Here is a 24,409-nt window from a genome sequence, read left to right on the forward strand (position 1 = left end):
TAGTTACACAGCATCTAGTTTCTATTCATCTCTTGCCTCTTACTGCAAGTTTCGCTTTTCTTTCTTTCTTTCTTTTCTTTCTTTCTTTTCTTTCTTTTCTTTCTTTCTTTCTTTTCTTTCTCTTTCTTTCTTTCTTTCTTTCTTTCTTTCTTTCTTTCTTTCTTTCTTTCTTTCTTTCTTTCTTTCTTTCTTTCTTTCTTTCTTTCTTTCTTTCTTTCTTTCTTTTTCTTTCTCTCTCTCTTTCTCTCTCTTTCTTTTTCTTTTCGGCGGCATAGATTCTTTATTTTTCTTTTCCTATCTCTTGTCATAGCACTTGTTTACTGTAAATCTTTTCACTTAATTTCTATTTTTGTCTAATTTTTTGGTTCCCCAACTCCCTCTATTTGCTGATATTTTCTGATAATTACTTTTTCATAATCCATTTTTCCTTATCTTCCTTTATTTTCCCTGTCTCTTTATGACCCCTATCCTCACTCTTTCCTCTCTTTGGATCTTGTTCTTGTTGTTTTTGCTATCTGACTGTCATTCAAAGTACTGCAGTAACATAACAAGAAGATCTCCTGAGACTCCATGAAAAATCCTGTGAAAGCAGCTGTTCTTGTGATGTTTTCAGCAGGAAAAGTGCACAGAAAAGACTGTCAGGACCTGGGCCCTGAATTATGATGCTGCTGAACTGTCCCTTGTAGTTTCTCCAAGGTCTAGGGATGGGAAGGGTTGTTCTTCCAGTCCTGCCTTGTCCATCTCCTTAACTTTTATTTAGAGCACTATGTTCAGGACTTTGGGTTGCTTTTAGAAATCTTCTCCTGATAATTTTTTGCAAACAGCTGGTCTGGGGTTATTTGTGTATGGCAGAGGGGAGGTTTGTTTGGTATCTTTTTAGATATAATGGGATTTAACTCATATTTAAATAATAAAACATAGCTTATTTCAAATTTTAAATGCCATTTTGAGGTTTTGGTTGATATGAATTCATTAATTTACTTAAGGCTTTCTAAGGATTTCTAAATTTAACAGTGGACAACAGAAAAGAAGCTGCAGTAACAACAGTTTTTTGCATGCAATTCCACAGCTAAATGTATGCTTTCTGTCTATTTGTGCACTTCTATGTGAGGTTATAAATAAAACTGTCTCTGATAAAGACAGAATCCTAACTTTAAAGACACAACTTCAAAAGTGTCCAGAATGATATCTTGTTTCTAAGGTATCACTGGCATTATAAAATGCAGTGGCTAGTATTAATTATAAATGGAAACTTTTCCTTTTGATTAAATTAGTCTTATCCTCATGCCATATGTAATTGGGATTCTGTATTCAGTAAAAAATAATGACTCCTGTTGTTATTATATTTACTGAATAAATAATTTTCAGTGTAAAAGTCACCTATCATTTCATACATTTTTGGTGGAACTAGTATGATATAGTTTGGTTTGTTTTAATGTTCTACTAAATATATATATAGTATCTTTACAATTTTGTATGAATATATGCTATACAGGTGGTGATGACGCTTGTGAGAAGTGTAGTTGGCTTATTTTTCCTTAAAAGAAAAACTTTCTTGTCAGGTGAACCATAAGTTAATTTTTAAAGTCCACTAAATACTTATCTAATGTTTTGGTAGAAAAATACAACAGGAAGCATTTAATTTGTTTGTCTGAAAACAGCTCATTGTTTTTAGAAGGTTTCAGCACTCAGAGGTTACAGTGTAAGAGTCATCTGCTTGTGTGTGTTTGACTGAAAGTCGATGTTTTTGCACTGTTAAGTGAAATAAGTGTTTCTGTGTGAATATATTTATTTGTCAGCTTGTTATAAGAGATTTTGCATGTTTCAGTTTGGTCTGCAAGTGCTTCTTCACACAGTAATCCTTTTCTTACTCATACTGTTAATTAAGGATGTTTCTGTGCAGATGGCTCGTAGATCAGAATGAGCATAGGAATGTAAGGATAATGGTCATCTACTGAAACTTCAGCCTTTGTCAGTCATTTCTGCATGGTCCTGTCATCATACACAAGTATGGTAAGAATTGCAGAGTATGAAACTCTGAACAGCAAATTCTATAAAAAATATTTTTCAGTGGCATATGAGGGTCTTGGATTTTTCTCATGTTCATTTCTGCACACAGGAAGTCACCCATAAAATGTTGCATAAATTATTGGGATTTCATTTGGAAGTACAATATCTGGCTTCCAAAAATTATGATTTATGGTGATTTTAGGCTACTGTTTTTCTGTCTTTGCTAAAGGCATGTTAGGAAAGTATGGAAATAAAAATAAAACATTGGGACCTTAATCCAAGCTACTAATGTAAATGTTATGATCTCTTGTGACCTTTCCTTTCTCTTCTACCTTGCATTCTTCTTTTGCCTCTGTCTTCTTTACTCTGTAAATATTAGTATGTTTCAGTATTAGAGAAATTCCCAATTAGTTGTCTCAAGTCAACCATTTGACATTCATAGGTGTTAGAATCAGTGGAATTTGTGTGATAGATTTCTCTAGTGTATCTCTCTGGGAACCAAGCAGGTAAGATGCTATTTTTCTTTGTTTGTCACAACGTGGTACTTTTTTCTGGGTGTATTTTTCAAGTAGAAAAAAATAGATCATCACTAAAAACCATTTTTGTAGTAGCTACAAGGAGAAATAAGCTATATCTTCTATATCTCTTTGGTTCAGAGGTAATTTGATGTACCTGTACTGAATGTGGTGATACTGATTCTATAATTTTATCTAAATAGTCACTAACTTCAGATGAAACTATGAAAGCTAAATAATGCATGCACATCAGAAAGCACACTGTGCCCTTTCTATCTTTCCCAGCTCTCCAGTTTCTATCTAAATCAATATCTGTGTACTGCTGTGATGGCTCACAGCACGACATGCATTTGGCATACTGAAACTGTCACATGCTTTAAAGCAACACAGGATCTTTTGGAAAGGCACTTCTTGCCTCAAAATGCTACTGCCAATGAAGCCCCATACAAATGGTCAATAACAACCAATTGCCTCTGTTACAGAAGTCACTGAAATGGAAAAGTAACCCATTCAATAGAAAATAAACTGAATGGAAATTTTTATTCTGGATCCATAGGAGGTTTTCTGTTTCACTAATCTAGAAAGCTTAACTTTGGTAATATATGCTTCTCTCTTTATTTACATTCCTTTCTGGTCTTACCTCTGTTATTATAGAGGTTTTTTTCCACAGCATACTGCACCCCTTCTAGAAATAAGGGGATTTGATCTGCTGAATTACGTTTGTCCTAGCCTTTTTTTTTTTTTTCTGGTTTCACCCCCCCTCTCCCCCCCTTTTTTTTAGCAGTATATTGAAGGAATATCACTATCTACAGCAAAAATTTAATTTGAGCCATCATTAAAGGTTCAGTTACAGATCCATTCCTTTACCGAATTGGACTCCTGGAAATATGAGAAAATTTGAATTTTTGTATTCAGTACTAGAAATGAAAACAGGGAAATGAAATGTAATGACTGGTGATGTCTTACAAAATGCTGCAAAAAAAAATATGTTGGCTGTATCTGAAATTCAGGGATTGATGAGGTCTTCATAACTGAGTTGTGATTATTTCAACTGGGGCTGAAAATGTATACGGGACAGAGCAAACCTGAAAATGTCCCCTCTAGAAAAAGATAATAATTATATCACTGGGAAAAGAAGTGTTTCCTGGGTAGAAGTTTTGTAAAAGGTGAAATAGGTCTGTTTCCTCCTTTTTAAGACTTCCTGATGTGTCTGAACAGGTAATTGTAAAATCTCAGAGTATTCCTCAATGAACCACTCATCTCTTGTGGCAAGACATTGGAACAGGTTGCCCAGAGATGCTGTGGATGCCCCATCACTGGGAGTGTTCAAGGCCAGGTTAGATGGGGCTTTGAGTAACCAGGTCTAGTGGAAGATGTCCCTGCCAACAGCAGAAAAGTTGGAACTAAACAATCTTTAAGGTCTCTTCCAACCCAACCCATTCTATGATTCTATGATTCTATGATATTTCTCTACTTTTAGAGGACATTTTTTTATATAACCTCATTTCTCAGCTACAAACTTGTGAATTAGAACATCTTGATTTCTCTAGTCCAGATTTTGAATAACGTGTCCTGGATATTCAAAAAGTATCCAGTTCTATGTCTCAAAGAGGGCAAGTTTCATCTTTCAACCTTTTCAACCTGCACAGCTGATGCGCAGCTCCAGTGCTCTGGGAACGTACAATTTTCTTCTGCTGTAATTTCCCTGAGGAGGGCTGTGCTCCCCACTTCTACCCAGGCTGGGATATAGTGGAACATGGGGGAGGTGACAACACTTTTGTCAGTATGCATTTCTTCCTAAAAGCTGTGAAGCCCTAGGAAACATCAAGCTTCAGCCAATTTGTGCTTACACTGGGGTAGTGGAACCACAGGTTAGTCTTTATTACAGTCTTGAAAAGAAAATTGAGATCTGTGAGTCCAAAGGTAAAAATGTTGCCTCAAACTTTCTTGTAATTTGTGCTCACAAAGTGAAGGTACTTTTCTGTCATATACAAAGGTCAATCAATACATGAAATGTACCATACATCTCTCTTGTTTTTACTTTCAAAAATCTCATGACCATTGTTGGAAAATACTTTTGCAACTCTTGAGCAACCACTCTAACAATCATGACTATACACTGTGCTGTTATTTGAGAAGGCATCTTTAAAAAGAATGAGAAAAAGGAAAGAAAATAGTCAAAGGGAATTGTTTGTCCTTTTGGTTTTCTTTTTAGTTTCTATTTCTGTTTTCGGCCTGCTACTTAAACATTATGTGTTTCCATTCTTTCATTCCATTGCCATTACTAATTTTCATAGGTAGCTTTGAAAATGAAAAATGAAAAAACATTGTTTATTTGTAGAATTAACACTACAGACTGCTAAGCAGAGGAATCTACACTAAGAATTCCCTGTTTATACATCACACATTTCTCTAAGTTCAAAAGGTGTTACATGATGTTATATATGTTCAGATTTAATAGCTACAACTATATTTAAACAATGTATCTTAACTGAATCTATCATAAAATGGATTAAAGTATCTATGGCTTCTAAAATTAGGTCAAAGCTTTTCAATATGAATGTATACCTTCAATATTGACACCTGAACAAACACAGTTCCAACTTAATTACTGAGTTTATCTGTGGTCCCTCTTGTAAAGCCTGGTTTATTTTGACTTTGTTATCTCACCTGGTGGTAAGAGCCCAGTGAATTCATATGTTCAGGGTGATCCACACAACCAAACCACCAGGTTTGTCGCATGTGCTGGCAGGTCCCTGTAGTGACCTTCAAGCTGGGCTTGGTGTGTCCTGTCCTGCTCAGGTAATTGCTCCTAAATCATCACGTTCACAGGGATGTCTAAGCTGGCTACCCCTCTCCCCTCAATCACCCTATAGCTGCAAGTCAGCATTTTGGATACAATTCTATATTCCAAGGATGGGAAAATAATGTTGCACTGAAAAGTTTCTACCTTTCAGACTCTCGATAAATGACATGGTCCTCCTGTATCATGTGGATATTGGCTTACTTTTGACTTGACAACCATACCATTTGTAGTAATGAAAGGCATAATAGCAAACCATGTCTAGAAATACAGATAATGGTACGCTCTTGCATCCCCTCTTTTCATTTACTTTTAATCTACAAGGAAAAATGTTGGGGGGTTAGTTTGGGTGTGGGTTTTTTTGGTTTTGGTTTGGTTTGGTTTGGTTTGGTTTGGTTTGGTTTTTTGGTTTGGTTTTGTTTTGTTTTGTTTTTTCCCCTCTCTCATTTCTGAGAGAAATAGAGTGATTTTATCCATTGGGGGTGAAGGCTGTAAACTTTACTTGTGGAAACCTTACAAAAATAAACCAGGGCTTTATTTTCCTCTATTACCTTATATTGGTCTAGAAGATTGTTTTTGAAATCTAAGGAATACTTTACTGCTTTGTATTATAAATTGTACTATTCAGACTACTCCTGGACTTTGATTTTACTCTCTCTGGAGGTCTCAGTGATCTGTAGAGAAAGAATTGTTCCTTTTCCCATTAGGATTATGAAAAGATTTTAGAGAAACAGCTAGTAAACACATAGACACAATAACATGAGTCAGATTAAAAATCTAACCACTTCCTGATTCAAAAAAATTGTTCCTCGAGGTATACAGTCTTCAGCTTTTCTTTACAGTTTGACATCCAGTTGTTTTTTGAAGGAGTTATATAATTTATCAAATTAGTTACTCTAACATATTAGACAAAATACAGGAAATGCAAATTTTCCTTCCAGTAAATCAGAATTTGTGAGAAGCAGATGCAGCAGGTTCCTCTTAGGCCAGCAGTATGTCTAGGTATTTTACTTACCAGGTTTATTGTGATTATATTGTGCTAATCATTGTGACTTTGACTACAACCCCATAGTACCTGGACTTTGAGTCGAGCAATTACGGCAACTGTGTGTAAAAGTCTGTTGGAACTGTGTCAGTAGAAGGACAGGTAGGACACTGCTGGCTCCTGCTACTGTGGCTCCAGCTCTGTGATACCTGCATATCAAATGCTTCTTGGAAAAATAATAGTGAGTATTCTTTCCGTATAGTTTCTGTCCAAATTTTAGTGAATTTCTTGGCTATGGTTTGCAGAAGGCCCCGCTCGTATTTTCATTCATCTCCCTTTAGACAGTGCTTATTTTTAGTGCTGCAGTCACCATGGTGCCTGGGAGGGAGAAAACATTTCTGTTGATACTAATTTGGAGAAGTTCCCTGTTAACATAGTAAAGGTTGTCATCTGTGATATCACCTCTTAAAAGTAGTGATACTGGGTAGAAAATAGTAAAAAATTAGATTTCCAGTATACTCAGAGTGTATACCAGTTGTGTATATACCTGCTTTGTTACGATGGGATTGCAAACTCTGGAGCAAGATTAAGAAGCATCAAAGTTCTAGCAATAGAAAATAAAACTCTTATGAAGACCTAGGAGTAGTAGATCCCCAGGCAGGTGAATAAGGCAAGTGTGTTCAAGGATAAGCAACAGTGTCACAAAACCTTGTCTAGTTACTGTTTTAGTAATTTTCATGTTTTCATTCTCACTCTCTCCCTCATTCTTGTCTTTATAGTATCAAACTGTCTTCAAGGAGGAGAGTATTTGTTGAGCACATGTATATTCTTAATGTGGTGGCAACTGTTTATTTCTACACAACAACTTTAAATAACAGGATTTTAGATGTGTAAACCAGCATTTTCCTATTTGCAAAAATAAATTAAAAAAAAAAAAGAAAAAATGGAAAAAAAATCAACAAAAATCATGACTGAAAAAAAAAAAAAGATCTGTTTCAAATATTCCAATTTTAAACTTGGTGATCTTCTGGCCTAAATTATCTCCTTGAGCTTATTAACCTGAGTACATAAAGTATTCCCAGCTGGTCAATTAAGCCTTGGGAACTCTCCTACATTTCACTTATAACTCTAAACCTATAACTTGAAATATTTGCTCTAGGCTCTAACCTTCACAGTTGCCTTCTGTTGCCAGGTAGTCTTATTCAAAAATTATGAGTTTCCTTATACCATGATGCTGAACTGCTGTTGATGCAGTAATTTTAAAGTGATGTATCTTTCTCAAGAATCAGAGGATTTGTTGCTCATCTATCTACAACTTCAGGGACACAAGGCACATCCTAATTTTGTCATTCATTGCAAAGCTATCTTTTTTCCAAATAGCCTCCATGCTTCCAACAATTTCCAGCAATCTGATAGCTTGTTTGTAGAGATAATCAGTCAGATTTTTCAGCGCTTTATAATCTTCAGTAACAATTCTGTTTTGTTATCCTTTGATCATTATCTCAATTACTTTATTTTTTCCTTTTCACTTTAATCCCAAGGTCTTCAAATTTATACATTGTAACAATTGAAATCAAAATTATTTCTGGCCACTTTTGAATAGCTGCTAAGTTCTTGCAAATCAGGTTTTATAAATCTGTATCTTTTAACATTATGGACAATGGAAATGAACAGACCTGCAGTGAATTCCTGGTTAGGAGAAACCTCTGAAGAGAATTCAGATCTTCAGCTATCAGATGTGTATATGCCAGTGGTATTGGGTGACTTTAGCATCCTATGAATCAACCAAAGAATATGAAAAGCTCAGGTAAATAAATACACGAAAGAATGGAGAGAAGCATGTCATTTAGATGTAGTTCATTTCTGACGTGACCCATCTGTCTTCTGAAGCTCATGAAAACTCATCCCTTCTAATAACCATTTTATCAAGTCTGACAGAGTTTCTCGTGCTGTCTTAATGCTGTTCTGGTGTGGGCTAAGCACACCCTGGCAGCAGTTGCGATTCAAATTTCTGTTTTGTCTTTTGCTGGAAAACAGATGATTGATTGCCAGAGCAGTTCAGAGACACATGGGCCATTCATTCCTGGCTAGTTTTCTTCATGCACTTTCTACAATTGTCAATGTTTCCCTCAGTTCTTATTATAGAGCAAATCATTCCCTTGCCCCTCATCCTGCTGTGCATTCAGGGTTCCCAGCTGTCCTCATTTTCTCTATTCTTTTAGGAAAATCTCTTCAAGAATCTGCTCTTCAATGCCTTTTCCTAATTTTCTGTGGTTTTAGGATCTCTTGTAGTGCAAACCCACATGGGATATGGTCATTTGCATTATTCAACCCTATTATCTAGTTACTTTAAGCCATGCCACTTTCAATTGAAGTTGTCTAGCATATTACTCTAGTTGTGGTTATTCTTTGCAGCGTTTACTTTGATCCTCTTCTTTAAATGCGACATTTGAAAACCCTCTCTGCCTGATGCTTTTATTCTTTATCTAAGTGTCATGTACATGTGATTGCTGACCACAAAATACATTAGTTTAGCAAATATTTGTGCTCTCCAAACGTTTTCTGTGCTGCATGCTTTGTCTTCTAAAAGACAAAGGTACAGGCATAGAGATAATTTTATGGCAACCTATTTGATGGTAGTAGATTTTGTATCTGTTTCTAATTCTATATGACTGACACAGGAATTATATATTCAATGGGAAAGATCATAATTAATTTTATTTTTTTCATAGGGATTCCATGAAGGATCGATTAAAAATTTTAGAGCATTATGGGAATCGGTATCCCAAAATTATTGTGATCTTTATCCCACCTAGACACAACTGAACCTACTTCCTCAAATGTCCTTTGGACCTTGTTTTAATTCTCATCATTGTTTAACTTAATTTGTCACAGGAAAAAATTAGCTAAGTATGCTCGAGGTATCCTGTACTTCCAGGTGGATGAGATAGTGGTAGAGGCAGTATTATTGGTATTAGTGGCAAGATTTTGTGTCTAAATATTCACCAGGTGCATATCAGAAAAGTAATCTATAATTTTATCTAATGATAAACCTTCAGTGTCACATTTACAGGAGAAAGTGGTAGAAAAACATGTTGGGTTGGAGTTTTTTTCATACTGAGGAATGTTTGAGGAAAAAATCAGATTTCATTGTTTTATTGAAGGATTTAATATAACTGCTTTTTAAAAGTGTTCCTCGTCAAGGGCTCCCCTAACTGAGGTGATTTTTACCCATGGAGAAATAAGGCTTAACTTATGGAGAAGTCTAGATTCAAAATCCGTTTGTCTGCCCCTTCCTATGCTGAATTATAATACATGAAAATAAATAAATAAACTTGGACCAATTACACATGAGGTCCTCTTCAAAAGCTTCTCTTTAGACTAAAGTATTTCCAAATCCCCTCAGCAATCTAGGGTTTTTTATATCAGACTCTCCTGCTATTTGAAAATTATCTAATATATCTTTCCGTAAATATCCATCATCCAGTTTTTCTTTAGGACTTGTGATTCAAGTATTTTCCATCCTCATCCCCAAATTTTGGTTGGACTGATTCCCTCAGAAAACTTCCTACTCGTTGAAATCTTTACCAGTCTCTTTTACTAGAAGGATTTTCATTTGAGTTGAATAGATTATACTTCTCTTTTTTTTGTAGCAAATGTACATTTTCTTAAAAAAAAAAAAGGAAAAAAAAAGAAAAATCCACATTTGATACTTATTAGCAATAATTTGTTTCCTTTCTTGTTACTTATGTCTAATTTCCATTTTACTTATATGTAATTCCCCTGATTCGTTGTGTCCCCCAAAATTCAGGAGGGTGTATTAAGGCCTGCAATTTCTTTTGCTGTAAAAATTTATGGGCTATTTTAATACAGATTAGTGCAAGTGCAATACCAAAGCACTGTAGGTGGTAAAACCCAGTTATCATTTGTATGATTAGTTTCACCTTGTAGCCGTGTCTCTGAAAAATGCAATTAACAGTTTCATATTCAGCATAGCTGGCTTTTATTCCTGCTGCATGGTGTGCAACATTTGCATCATAAAAAAAACCCTAATTGGTAAACACAGCCTTGCCAGATTCTCTGCAATTCACCCAATTCTCGTCCTGTTAATTGGCTCAGCTTCAACACCCGTTGGATGGGTTTTCAAAGGCAGCCGCAGATTAGAGAGCTTGCAAGCACTTGTGTTTCACAGGACTGACTCCAAGGAGACTGAGAGAGGAAAAAAAAATATTTTAAATGAATGCTGAATGCAGGCAAGCTCTCTGGTCCAAGGGTTGCCATGGAAACTGTTTTGTCTGCTAATCTGATAGCAGAGTGTATGTTTATTGGTACACATCTCTAATGACCTTCAGAGCCTAAACTCAGCTGGAAAGTAGTATTCTACCACTGTGGTCAGAGACAGCAGCTAAGTGATTACATCCTAAACTCTATTATTGTAGCTTATACTGTTGTCAGGTGGGTTTGTGTTTTTTTTTTTTTCCCTTCGTTATTGTTGTTCCCTGCTATGCATTGCCCCAAAAATGACAATTTGCTGTGCTTAGATGCATAGCTTTGGTAGGAGATACTGTGTGTCAGATACAGGATGTAAAGTTTTTAGGGTGAGGTCTTTAAGCTGGAAATTCCTGTATTGCTGAGCTGAGGGAATTTGTCACTTTTCTGTCTCTAAAAAAAAAAAAAAAAATTATTATGATGTGTTTTCCTGGAAAAATAAGGGGGAACCCAATAATGGGTTCCCCCTTATTTTTCCAGGAAAACACATCATATTAATTGGGTATCTTCCTGATAAGCAAACTGATTTAAATTCAGTTTTTTAAACCCGAGCAATATTGTTTCTCCTACTATTAGAAAACGTAATTCTCAAAATTCAAGAGTTATGCCTTCAAGTCAGAGACATTAATTATAGCTGCTTTGCTGACAGTTTTTAATTTTGTAATAATACTACACAAACTTATTATTGGAGCAATTTCTAGAAGCATACAAAACCAAATTGTATCCTAATTAACCAAGCAATCTTTCTTTAAATCTGGGGGTGTATGAGTGTTGACTCTGCCTTAATTACCAGCACTGCATGCATGGATGCTGTACAATAGCCAATTAATATAGGAGCTGTCAGACTCATACAGAGAAGGATTGTGGGTTTGTTTTCAAATCCTACAGACCAAATGGCACCTCAGCCTTGTACAGATTTTTCATATCAACCTCCACCAGGTATAATTTTGGTCTTTTTAAGCATTAACTAGTAAAAGTCCTCAGCTTTGAGGTGTGATAAATGGGAAGGTGCTGGAGGAGCATCATCAGTACTGTGCATCTCCTTCCTCCTGGGTAAGGAGTGGTGCATAGTATGGAGCTTATAGGAGGGTTGGAGAAGCAGGAGATGGTCTGGCTGCTACCTCCAGCCATAGCCACACTTGCCCTCCTTTCCTGTGAGCGGTCTGCAGGCAGAAGATGCTCAGAGCAGCCTTTTGCCTGCTCCCAGGCTTTCCAAGGGGCAGATGGAGGATCCAAAGGTAGAGAGAGATCCAACAGAGAAACATCTGAGGTTTTAAGGCACAATAAAGAGGGAAAGTTAAGGGACATAGTAGATGAAAACAGGCAAGAAACAGAATCTGAGCCAGGAAACCAAAAAATTGCTCTGCAAAAATTCAGAAGTGATTTAGCTACCTACATCCATCTACATTCCAGTGAATGTGAATGGTGAAGACCACTAAAAAGAATGAAGGAAAGATCTTAAAGCAGAGGGAAATGTATAGAAGAGACTCAAAGGTAACTGCTATTAAATAAGGGAACTATCTGAATTATTTTGCCTACCATAATGTTTGAAGTTTCATTTCTCTCCCTTTAAAATATTTGATTTAAAAGTTTTGATCCTGATCATTAATGAGGAAATATGATAATATTTATTTATATGATAGCATACTGGGGCCATGTCCCTGTCATCATGATCCCCTCTGTTCTTTTATTATTATTGTCAGAGCTTAGGACATATTGGAACCACCACAGATCTGCAAAACTTCCTAGTGGTTAGGTCTTGAAATCTTCAAATCTCACCGAGCAGCACCAGCCTAATGCCCTGGTCCTGCAGATGCTCATCTCCCACTGCACTTTTCCATGGGGCTGCAACATCTTGCTGGGGAAAAGGGGTGAAACCTGTCTCCATGCTAAGGTCAGATCTTCAAACTGAGTTAGTGCAGAAAATTTATTTTCAAACTTTTTCAGCAAGGAGCTTTCCATCCCTCCTGGTCCCCTCCTATTCTTTGCCAAAATTTGGTCACTGAGCGTGGCATCAAATCACCTTGTCCTCCGAACACATCATTTCTAGGCTTAACCCTCTCCCCAGTCCAAGCTTCAATCTTTAAAATTAAATAACTTGGAGTTTAATATCAAGCCTTCTTTTATTTTCTTCTATATTAGCTGTTATTTTCTTTTGGAAATATCACTCCCTGAGTTGTATGAATTTGATTTAAACCACTGGCTGCAGCTGCTTCAGATGAGCAGAGCAGGGAGGTAACTTAGCCGTGGAGGCAATTCCGAGGTGTTTGTTTGTGCAAGGGCTTCGGGAGGAGAGCTCCTGTGTGTTATTGGAACAAAACAGATATTTTCATGCAGGAGTTTGATTCTTCTCTCGATGAGATAGAAAAATGCATAAAGGAAAGGCTAGAGTGGTTTGGGTTTTTTTTTTTTTAAATCTTTTTGAAGTTCTGCTGACCTTCTTTACAGCAGTTGACTTACGTTCACAGAAATGAAAATCTTCAAATCACTGTCAGGTGCTTCTCTTTCACCAATTAAGGCTTTTATCTTCATGTATGTTTTAAAAAATAATGACAAGGTGCTTTCTGTTCTCCCGTGTGAAGAGTGTCCAAGACCCAGGGTTTATCAAGAAATTGATTTTTTTTTTTTTTTTTTTTTTTTTTAGTGGAAGAAAGATGGTTGCAATTTTGTTCTTTCATTTCTGTCATTATTCCTTGAATGCAGTCCTCCAGTCAGCTTCTGAAAGGTGCTTGAGAACCCTGATTTTTTTCCCCTAAATTACCAAGTTATTAATGATCAGCTTTGTATCTCAGTAAGGAGTGCAGTTAGGGCTACTTATTTAGTAAGCCGTTCAAAGCTAATTTCTACATGTCCTTTAGGGCACCAATCCCAATGCAAGTGAAGTCAATTGAAAATCTTCAGTGCAGAAGGACAAAGTTCTAAATTGTTCCATTTCTTTTAGTTACGGTTTGCTCTGAAAAGGCTCTTTTTTTTAAAAAAAAAAAAACAATCCATTGGCCGTTTTCTGCTTGAAAAGCATGGTTACAGGAAATGTATTTGCACTTTAAAAGAGATAAGGGAGCAGAAATGGAAAGCTGAGTTTTGCCCCTGAATGAGAAAAGGATACATGTGAGCACTGGTGCTTTTTATATTTTGCAAAAGTGTGTGCTATATCTCAGCAAAAAAATCTTTTCTTAGTATCTGATTCTAAAATATATGTTTACCATGTCTCTATTGCTGTAAATATTTCTGCTAGTGTTAATTGAACAGAGCACAGCTGAACCGTTTTTTAAATATAAGGATACCTGCATCAAGATGCACTGAAAATGTATAGAAGTTCTAGCCTTGCATTTTTATAGTAGATAAATAGAGTTGATCAGAATGAAAACATAATAACCTTTTTAATTTGATATGAAATATTTTTTTACGGTCACTTTTACAGAGCATTCCGAACATTTTCATTTTTCAGGCTGATAAGTGAAAAAGCCCATCATTTTTCAAAATTCAGAATCTTTTTTTTTCCCTTTCTCATGCCTGACAAAAATAAAGAAACTTTTCTCTGGAAGAATTTATGTCAAATTTGTCATTTGTTCTTATTCTTGTGCATGTACATGTTGACACAACTGATTTCACTCTTCCAGTAGTTCAGTTTTTTTGTAGAATTCTATAATATCTGGGAAGGAAAAGAAAAAATCTGTTTCTAGTCCACCTGAATAGTCTGTTCTGGGTATTGCCTCTCATATTTAAAGTGTGAAAAGAATTTGATGGGTTTTTTTTTGCTTATGTTAGCCATCATTGAAACTGAGTCATCTGTTTGACTTGTCATTCACTTTGGTTAGAGATAATTATTTCCAGAAATATAATTAGTTTAAACTTTCTGTATCAACTTTCATTCCAGTTTATCTATATGCACAAAAAATAATCTGTAAAAGAGCATTAAGTATTTTTTATACTTTATACAGTGGAGTTTTTTTCATGGAGAAGATCCAAAATAACCTTTTTCTTTTTTTATTTTTTTTTTAAATTTTACTTTACCCATATGGAGTGAAAAAATATTATGACTGATTCCTTTCAGGAGTACTTGAGTAGTTTTTTCATCCCTTGCTACCTAGATAACTCAGGTAGTAGTGAATCACTGTTGAGTCATTATTATCACCACTTATGGAGTGCTTTACTGAATTTGTCCAACTAATGCCTTTTTCCTGCCTTTCTGTGCAAGGGTGAGTTAGCTAATCATTAAAATGCCCTCAGAGTAAGTAAATACCACAGGCATCAACCTTATATTTGTTTCAGGAAAAAGTGAGATGTCCTGTAACAATTTGAGATAGATACAGAAGTTAAAGAGAAGTTGAAGAGAATCTGTCTTAAGAATGTGTCTGACCTTCAGCCGTGTTCTAACATGTCTGTCCTCTACTAACTTACCCAGATTTTTTAAAATGCATTGCCAAACACAATGGCTTATGAAATAATAAATAAACAAATAAATAAATAATTATAATCTGATTCCTGTGTTTTAGGATGCTACTTAATGATATGGAGGGATAAATTTCCCCCAAGTCTCATTCTCTCTTCGCTTGACTTCAGGCTTTCGAAATAAACAGCACATATCCCCTGCTAAACACACACGGACCTTTTGACAATCCTGTTACACTACAAAAGGACAAATAATTATCTTATTTCCCTTTTCTCCTCCTGCAGCACTGCTATGCTCAGTACCTTCTCCGTGGCTCTGTAACAGTTTGTGTCAGACTGTGTCATGTTCTCCAGTTGGTGCTGATTTCTCTTTGCAAGACAAAGGAGTAGTTAAGGCTGTATCAGTGTAGGATACATTTTCCAACAATTAAGCTGTATTTTCAGGACTTCAATTGACTGCAGTAGAGAATTTTAAAAAAAACTCATTTCCAAATCATTCCACCTACATCTTGCTTGTTTTACAAAATCTCTTCAGATGAAAAGAAAATCTTTGTGTTTTCTTGACCTTTATCTAAACAAGGCAAAGCATTTGACATATATACTGAAATAAAAACGCAGATGAAATCTGAAGTTCTTTTCTTCTCTCTGCACTCCATCTGGGCATAACATCATGTGTGTTTTCAACATAAAATTTGCTTGAGAAGCAAATTCAAACTCAAAGCCTTTGCCTGTATGTGCACAAAAGAGTATGCTCAGAGGAGAAAATGGTCCTACCATTTTAAAATTCTATTTAAATTTCTTTTTGTTAAGGATATCATTCTTTGTAATAGAAAATAGATAAATTGCTAGTCCTTATTTCCTCTGCAACATGGGTAATTACGTGCCTTAATTCTGTAATCTCTATTTTTATAAAAGTACAAACATATGATCACATAAATCCAGCAGCTCCATCCATTACACAGAAAACATCCATTGCTTTGTGACTTCAAAATTCGTAAAATAGATTAACCTATCCCCTATCAGTGAAAGGAGGGCTGTTTCATGAAAATACTTACATGTTCTTCTTCATTCATAACTTACTCTACCAAACAGCTCAATGTGACGATGTCACTGTTTGCACAGTTATCTTCAAAGCTGATCCTCCTCTCAAACAAGAAACCTATTTTGAATTTGAAGTATAAAATATTCCCATTAAAATTCATGGAATTTGGCTTATCTATATTGTTCCGAGCATTTGGCATTTTAAATAATATAGTAACCTCCACAAAAGGCAAGAGAGATGAAGAGTAATGCCAAAATGTCAAGATTATGCTGCTTCTTCCACTCTGTCATCACACTGAACAAACACTGTCGACAAGTTACTGCCAAGCTAAAGGGCCACACAACATGAGAAAACCACAGAAATATAAATATATGCCATAATTCAGAATGACACGCATATTCTGTTGACATATACATTGAAATTACCCATATAGAAACACTATTAGTTTCTCACTAATTTTTCTTAGAAAAATTTACCTTTTCTTCATGCTCTTTCAGGAGTACATCTCAGAGTGCATTTCTGGCTCTCTAGCCCCAGCTCTGTGCATTGAGATGAAATTACAAGTTTATCCTTCTCTCAGGTAATCTCCTGACCCTACAGCTCCCAGTTGTCACCGCGGGTTTCCACAATGGATCTGACTTACTTGCAAACCCTCCACTTGGAGACACTGGCAGCAACCAAATAATGACTTGAAACCCATTTATAATTTGTTTAGAACGAAAGCATGTCAGAGGAGAGAGACATTGTTTTAAATTCATATTGCATCCAAATTTCCCCAGCCCGGACCCAAGACTGAGCAGTGCCTTTGGACACATTGGAGTTCTAGTTTCTTTATCCGTTTGCCAATCCAGATTGCCTTTGACTGGCTTCTCTCTTCTCTCAGCTCCTCTAATTCAAACACTTCACTCTCTAAGCTTGGAAACGCAAGTTTGTATCCTCCTTGGACATCTCTCAATTGTTAATTTACTGCCTCACGATGGAGTCTTTTCTCCCCATTGCATTGTCACCTTGCTTGCTTTTTCAGTCGCTTCCAGTATAGGCTTGGTCTACAAAACTGTCACAGTAACTTCTGACACTGATCAGGACAAGAACAGTTTTCACAGAACTGTTGCATCTATCACTCATAACAGTACTAGATGTCAACTCCACTGTCACAGATGTGTTCCTCAATGACGTGTTATGGTGCTCCGGCCTTGTACTTTAAAAAGCTTTATTCAGTGTGTAAATATTTATTTAGTGATCAAAGTCTGAAAGTAGCTTTCCTTTCTGATTTTGGGGTTATTTTTTCTCTGCCTAAAGAAGGTTTCACAGTTAAATGCCACTTCTAATCTGCTTTTCTGTGTCTAGCATATATTTTATTAACCCTTTCTTTATTTTCTTCAGTGATAGATTAGTAAATTCCAAAGTAGCTTAGAAACATTGCTTAGTGACCTTTTTGTTCTTTGCATTTTTTTGAGGAGAAATCAACAAAAGACAACAATAGTAACCTTTCCATATTCATTACCATAAGCTGCACTGACCTTAAGAAGCAGTCTTATGATTCCACACTTGTATACAGGGTATGGCTGCTGTGCAGATTTCAAGAACTTGACAATTTTTCTCTTCTTAGGTCTGTGAGGGACAAAGAAATTAGATATATTATAGCACATGTGCATTTGCACGAGATGGAATGATGGGTGAATTTCTTAAGTCTTGTATTGTAAAAGTAATCTTGTGTGAATATTTCCTCAAAAAAAATCAACTTCTAGGTGGTATTAACTGTAAAAGTTTCATCATTGGGTTTGATTTATTTAAAAACAGGATTATTGCTTTATGTATTTAATTTTTGAAAGAATGAAAATTAATTTAAAAAATATATTATTTTCATTCCCTTCCTCTGAGAGGAGGATAGGCCAGATGAGTAGTACTGACATCTAGAAAATAAGAGTAAGCTAAGCATTGATGAACTTATATTAATTGGATTAAGCTTGATATCTGGAGTTTCTTGATATTTTCTTAGTGTTACTGCTAAACTGTATATTCTTTTCTGGGAGATTTTCTAAAAGAAAAAAGAGAACAGGAAATAAAAAATATGTGTAACTTGTAGGCTTATCTGGTGAAGTCAAAGTAACTTCTAGTTCATAAAGAATTAAATGATGATGAAACTATTGTTTCTTTATGAAACAGCCCTGTGGTTTTAATACTGTATTGGTTGGTGATAACTTAAGACAAAATTGTCAACAGAAGACAAACCTATATTCTGGTAAAACTCTGAACTCAATTCTCTGTCCTCTCTGTCCTGAATAACCTGAAAAATTACTATGTGCCTGTTTTGCTGCCTATGTACACACCATCCCTTTCTAGATTATTAATGAATCTATTAAATAGCCAGTGACCTAGAAAGTAACCACAGGATGCCCTGTCATTAGCCTTTCACCATGATAAAAATGCACCATTTAATCATATTCTTTGTTTTCTCTCTTCTGGTCATTTGTTCTCTGGGGCAGAGTTTTCCTCTTTGCTTTATAACCTCTTAGCTACACTCCTCTCCTGCAACAGACCTTGAAAAATTATTTTGGCAATCTGAATAAACTTTGTCAAAAGGTTCTTCTTTAATCAGTATTGCATCAACATGTCACAAGGTTTCTAAGATTGTAACTCTAAGACATTTTCTTCGGCACTAAACCAAACTTAAAGAAGATCTTGCTTGCTTTTGCTGTTATGCCCCTGTTACTGCATCCAGTATAGTAAACACTCTGGGAGCTAAGCTATACAATCTTTTTAAAATTAAATATGTAATATAGTTTTTAAGGGAATTTATTGTACTTGTAATCTAATTTGTGTAATAGTTCTCCAACAATTACAGTGACACAATTGTTGTAAGGACATTACAATATATGTGAGGGGAGTCGAAATGGCAGTTTGGGGCATTTAAGGTGGCTTTTCTAGAAAAGAACACATAGAGCTATAGTCTTGAAACAAGGTATGATGTTTCTTCACAAAACCAGCACTGATTACTCCCTTTATTATCATCATCTTCCAAGTGCTTTGTTTTTCTGATTTGAGCTGTCATTTGCATCCACTGGTCAGGAATCCCCAGGAGTGATTCTGTATCTCTGAACTGATTTTAAATATAACACAGTATGCTGCACACATCAGAGAAGCAGAGAGAGTGTATTTTCTACACATTTCACATAACTTGTAGATGCTTTTTCAGAAGCTTGCTATTTGTTCCAGAATGCCTGACACCTCTCTTTTGATAGTATTTATTCTTAATTAGTAGAAAGGAGCAAGGGTCTTCTGTTTCACTGAGGTAAAGTATCATTTGGCTTCTCAGATGGACCTTTCTCTTCCTTAGCTGCTTCATTAACCTTTCATAGTCTGGGGCAAATTGTTCTCATTCTCCTCATTCTGATGTTCTCCAACTATCTCTTACTTGGTTTTGACTTTAAGATAATTTTAGACAATCAGATATTTCTCTTTCAGCATCTTGACTTCCAATGGGGCTCTACAAAACTCTTCAGTTCCAAAGTTTAATTAATTTCCACCTAACTTAACTATCCACTTGAATCTTGCCATTAAAAGATTATTCTTTTTTTTTTTTCCTGATTTTTTCATCACACACTTCTGTGAGTAGTGCTGCTCCTTCCTGGGGATTTTATTTCAATTCTCTTTTTCCAATTCTGATTAGCCTTTGGGCTCTCATTCCTCCAAAATTTTCCTTTGAAAGTTCAGTAACATGGCGTTGTTTTGCTAAAAATACCCTACAGACTGTATCTGGAAGGGGATTGCCTGTGGTAGGACCACTGGAGCAGCAAAACACTGTCATTAGCTGTGCTACATCTTTAATTGCTCAGACTCAATAAAATAAACTCCTCTTTGCTTTTTATGGTGTTTTTTTTTTCGTGGGAGAAAAGAAAAACAAAAGTCAGACATAAACTTAATTCCAGTTTTACACGATTATTTTCCATTAAGAAGCAAAAGCACAGAGCAATAGCACTGAGCCTTGGCTTCTGTTTGGTCGAGGAAATACTGTGTCCTACACTAATTCCACTAAAATATGATCTCTCCTGTGTGCTGGAGCAATCTAAGCAGCCCCTTGTCACCAGAGGGTGTAATAAGTGTCATCCCTTGAGGTGCCATTCACCCGAGTGAACTCTCATCATAAATTAGCAGTCCCTCTGTAGACAAAGCAACAGAAGTGCCTCCAAAGAACAATTCAGGAATTATATTTTACAATTCCTGTATTTTGCTTTAGACCTTTATTTTAAACACCACTTCTGGAGCTGCCTGCCTGCTTCCAGCAGCTGCAGGGAGAGCCTGAATAACAGGCATGTAGGTGGCAATGTTTGGTGTAATCAGTCCCACTGCTGCTGTCATCTCAGGGTTCAGTAAAACCTGCAGCTCCCAGTGCCACCACCGGCCCTTGGGCAGCTCCTGCTGTGTCCGTGCCTTCTGTGGCAGAAAGGAAGAGGGGCAGGATTTTCCCCTTAGATGTTTTATGCTATGTATCTAAAAAGGTCATGATGTTATATCTGTTTCCTAAATGTTTTTTTGCTAGGTATCTATAAAGGTCATGTTTCACCACAGCCTGAGGTGTCTGTCCTAACCGGGGAACTGTGGTAGCCAGTTTCTATTCCCAATCTGGAATAAAAGACATGCTGCAGCATAAGTTGGATACTTAGTTATAATAATGTAACCTCTGTTCTTCTGAAAACTTTAGTGCACCCAGTTGTTTACAAGATGTTGGTAGGTATTCTGCATTCATAGAGTGTAACTGGTGCCTTTCAGTATTTTGGGTTTTCTCTCTTAAAGTCTATTTTCTATGTGTTTTTTTTGGTTTTGGTTTTGGTTTCGGGGTTTTTTTGTTTGTGAGGTTTTTTGTTTTGTTTTGTTTTGTTTTGTTTTTTGAGTTTTAAGCCATGCCAGGGTTTTTTTCAAGTTTCTGGGTTTGAAAAATAAAAAATAATTAAAAAAAAGAAATTCAAGCTGTGGACTGGGTCTAATTTTTCTGCCCTTCATAGAAACATTTAATAAATCCATGTTAATATCTCTTTTGGAAAGTCATCTCTAAGGCCTCATGACTGCTCATGTTCTGGTTCTGGACAAGTTGTCTCATAATACACCTCTAGGAGATGTGAGAAGGCTGTATTTTCTAGCTATCAGTGCCCTTGCAGAGGATGTTAGCTTCTGCTACACTGAATTTCCAGCTTTCCTTTTGTTTTGGACTGTATGCATGGTAAGAATAGGAATGTAACGGTAACTTCCCAGTTATACAACCTATCTTGAACCTGAGGGAGAAAAAAAAATCAATATAATTACCCCCTGGTAATAATTCTATCATATTTTGTGGCATTGAGAATATACTTATAAAGCCCGGTGAACTGTCACTGTAAAGGTCCAGTGCTGTAGTTCTATACCTGAATTTTATCAAATGCAAGAAGGAGCAGCACCAAGCTCTGAGGGAGTAATAGCAAACAAGAGATCTTTCCCTTGATTTGATAGTATGGATTGGATAATTTTCCAAATCACTAATTCCTCAGTTCAGCATATGGCACAGGTGGCTGCTGATAACTCAAGCTTGCAAAGAGTCACAAAGCTGAGTTGTTCATGGCGTTGCTGCTGCTGCATGTGTTTGTATAAAATACGCAACAATGCCTCTAAGGAGGAGAAGGAATGAGAAATGATAACAATAAATCAATAATCTTTATTTGACTCCTTTTATCTTTGTTCAGCTCAGTAGCACAAGAAAATGAAAGCAATGGGATTTTTTTTTTTTTTTTTGAAAGAGAGAAATTTGGATAGCAGAGAGCACTCAGCCACCATGAAAGTAATTTCGTAGATGTGGAGATGAGCGGTGAGAGCAGCTTTCCTGTTTATTTGAGGGATAGAGCAGAGAGACTCAATATGACCAGGAGCAGTTGGAAAAGAGCAGAAAGGAGTAGCTGCACATTTCTAAGTGTCTTAAATCTCTTTCAGACTAGGAGAGTGATCTCATGAGCAGACATTAAATATGGCACGCTTCTTCAACCTGCTAAATGATGGTAGCACTGCCATCATTAGCTATGAGTGTATTTTGGTAGCATGCAGAGATCAGATTGTATAATTACTACCCTGGCTCTTGCAATATGTTATTGGCTCAAACCTTGGCAGACACACAGTAGCTGAGCAGACTGACCAGGTTCAGCCCCAAATAGTCTGATTTTTCAGGATATGCAAGCCATCTGACACACAAACCCCAAGGGTTTTAAAACTTTTTGCAAACGTCAGATACAAAAGGAAAGATCTTTTTTTTCCTCTCTCTCCCCTGCCACAGCAGCCTCCTCTCATTTTTTATCATAGACCCAATACCTGAGTATAAACACCCCCAGAACTGCACATTTCTTAATACAATTTGGAGCTCACGGTCCAGACTTATTATTATCATTATCAGTGTGGTCATCATTAAATGCATGACAGCCATTTACGGGCTGGATAGGGAAATATTTGCATGTGGATAAGGAATGCCTGTTGTACTTTTTGACCACCACTTCAAATCTTCCTGTCGCAATATGGTCCTGTATTAGCCTAAAGGGAGGTGGAAAAGGCCAGAGCAAAACTCCTACCAGCTGAGACTATTTAACCTACCATCTGCTTCCAAACTGCCAACTAGCCCCTAGTTACCCAGGAAGCTGCCATCCAGTTAACCTCACTGAGCAGCATGTTTCTGGGCTTCAACTAATGGAGGCAAAATAGGAAGAAATGCACAGATTTTAACTTTGGCGCTTCTTTTCATTGAGAGCTTGTAGCACAAAGAGCTCTTATGAAAGTTAAATGCTGCAGGAGTGTTTCTGAGGTTTTCTCGTGTATTGTGGATTCTGTGCAAGTATCAAATGTGCCATATTATGATGTCAAACACGTGGGAAGAGTGTGCATTCAAAGCAGGCTTGTTCTGAGCTGGCAAGATGATTTCTTATAACTGCAGTATTAGCAAATTTTTCAAACATGTCTTTTGTTTAGAAGCTTTGCTTTCACATTGCTTCGCTTTTCAGTTAATTTATTGGCTCTGAGAGCACTGCAGCTTGGATTTAATCTCACCAGACGGTGCTAACTAAACATCATCGTAGATGGTCTGCAAATGGAAAGGGGACATAATACATTGAAGTAACTATTTCCAGCAGTTCTGTAGGTGGCACTCTTTGCTCTGCATCCATCTGCAGCCCAGACCTTTACACAGTGCAAGTTGTTTTCTACACAGATACCAGGACCAGTATCTTTGTTTACACTCAATTTCAGTAGGCAGTCTCTATGCAAATGATACTTTCAGAGTCAACTATTTAATCTCTACATGCTGTCCTAGATTACTGCCCTGTACTGCTTTGTTTTCCTGAACTCTTAATGGCTTGTAGTGGTAGTGACATTCATTATTGCATGATTTCTTTTGTAATAATGGGTACACACACAGTTTTACTGAACATAAAAATTGGTGAGTTTATTATTAGAGTTATGATTACTCTAGGAAGCTCTGTATTGAGTTGTGCTGTTTGAGCTCACACCAAGTGCTACCTGTAGCTGAAATCATTCCATTCAGCCTGGGTGGTTCATCCTGGTGGGAATCAAGGATGGCTGACTCCACTCAGTGCTAGGAGGCTATCATTTTGGACTTTTTCCACAGGCTCGAGCACTTTCCCAGGCTGAACAAGGAGTGGGATATCTTCCCTCACAGCTGAGCATTGCCAGACCATACGTGACAGAGCAACAGCTGCATCGTGCTTGGTGGTTGCAAGAAAGAATAAACTTTAAAAGAAGTCTTATCTTTTCATCAATGTCTTGCTCAGGTTATAGGTAGAAAGAGGCTAAATATGGCATTCCTTTTATTAAAAATAATAATAATAAATAGGTGGGTTGGAAATGAGCCAGTTTCTCCCACTGTTAACAGCTCGATCCTCCTTGCAACACAAACTCTCCTGTTTGTGAAGTTCCTGAGGAGTGAATTCTGACATTTCAGCCCACTTACCACATCTGAGATACAAGACCTTAACTATCTAGCCTTGGTTGAAGGGAACGACTGAAAGGAGAAACCATGGGTGCGTGCCTTCTTGAACTAGTAACAATTTTATCAACCCACTGACATCAAGAGATGTGAGACACTGACACCACCTCAAAGGCTTCCAGCTTGTTAGCCTTTCACACACCTATTAGGATGTTCCTAGTCTGGCTTATTGGGTAAATTCAGTAATTGTCTTTAAGAGATGTATAGAAATCTGAAAGGTGGCTGTCAGCAGCGCGTTGGAAGCTGCAGGCTGGTTAGTAGAAGAAGCAGTGGGAAAATGAGCAAAGCAAAACCTTTCCCTGCAGCCACAAACCTTTTGAAACTCCTCCCCTGTTTTGGCATCTTTTAAAATGTTTACTGTAATAATTACGTATACATACTG

The 24,409-nt window shown here is 36.6% G+C and overlaps 1 protein-coding gene across 1 annotated transcript in view; it reads left to right on the forward strand.

Annotated features, from left to right (window-relative positions):
• The window catches only part of LOC114058629 (receptor-type tyrosine-protein phosphatase N2-like), a 334,161-nt gene extending 311,070 nt beyond the window's left edge, over positions 1 to 23,091 (forward strand). Inside the window, exon 12 of the mRNA XM_027886151.1 lies at positions 23,027 to 23,091. Within this exon, the coding sequence (XP_027741952.1) occupies positions 23,027 to 23,085 (59 nt within the window). The 3' untranslated portion in view covers positions 23,086 to 23,091. The remainder of the gene's footprint in view (positions 1 to 23,026) is intronic.
• The last annotated feature ends 1,318 nt before the right edge of the window (positions 23,092 to 24,409 follow it).

Source organism: Empidonax traillii, unplaced genomic scaffold (assembly GCF_003031625.1).
Source record: "Empidonax traillii isolate 1590-97213 ecotype Southwest subspecies unplaced genomic scaffold, ASM303162v1 scaffold178:size2223814, whole genome shotgun sequence".
NCBI classification, from domain to species: domain Eukaryota; kingdom Metazoa; phylum Chordata; class Aves; order Passeriformes; family Tyrannidae; genus Empidonax; species Empidonax traillii.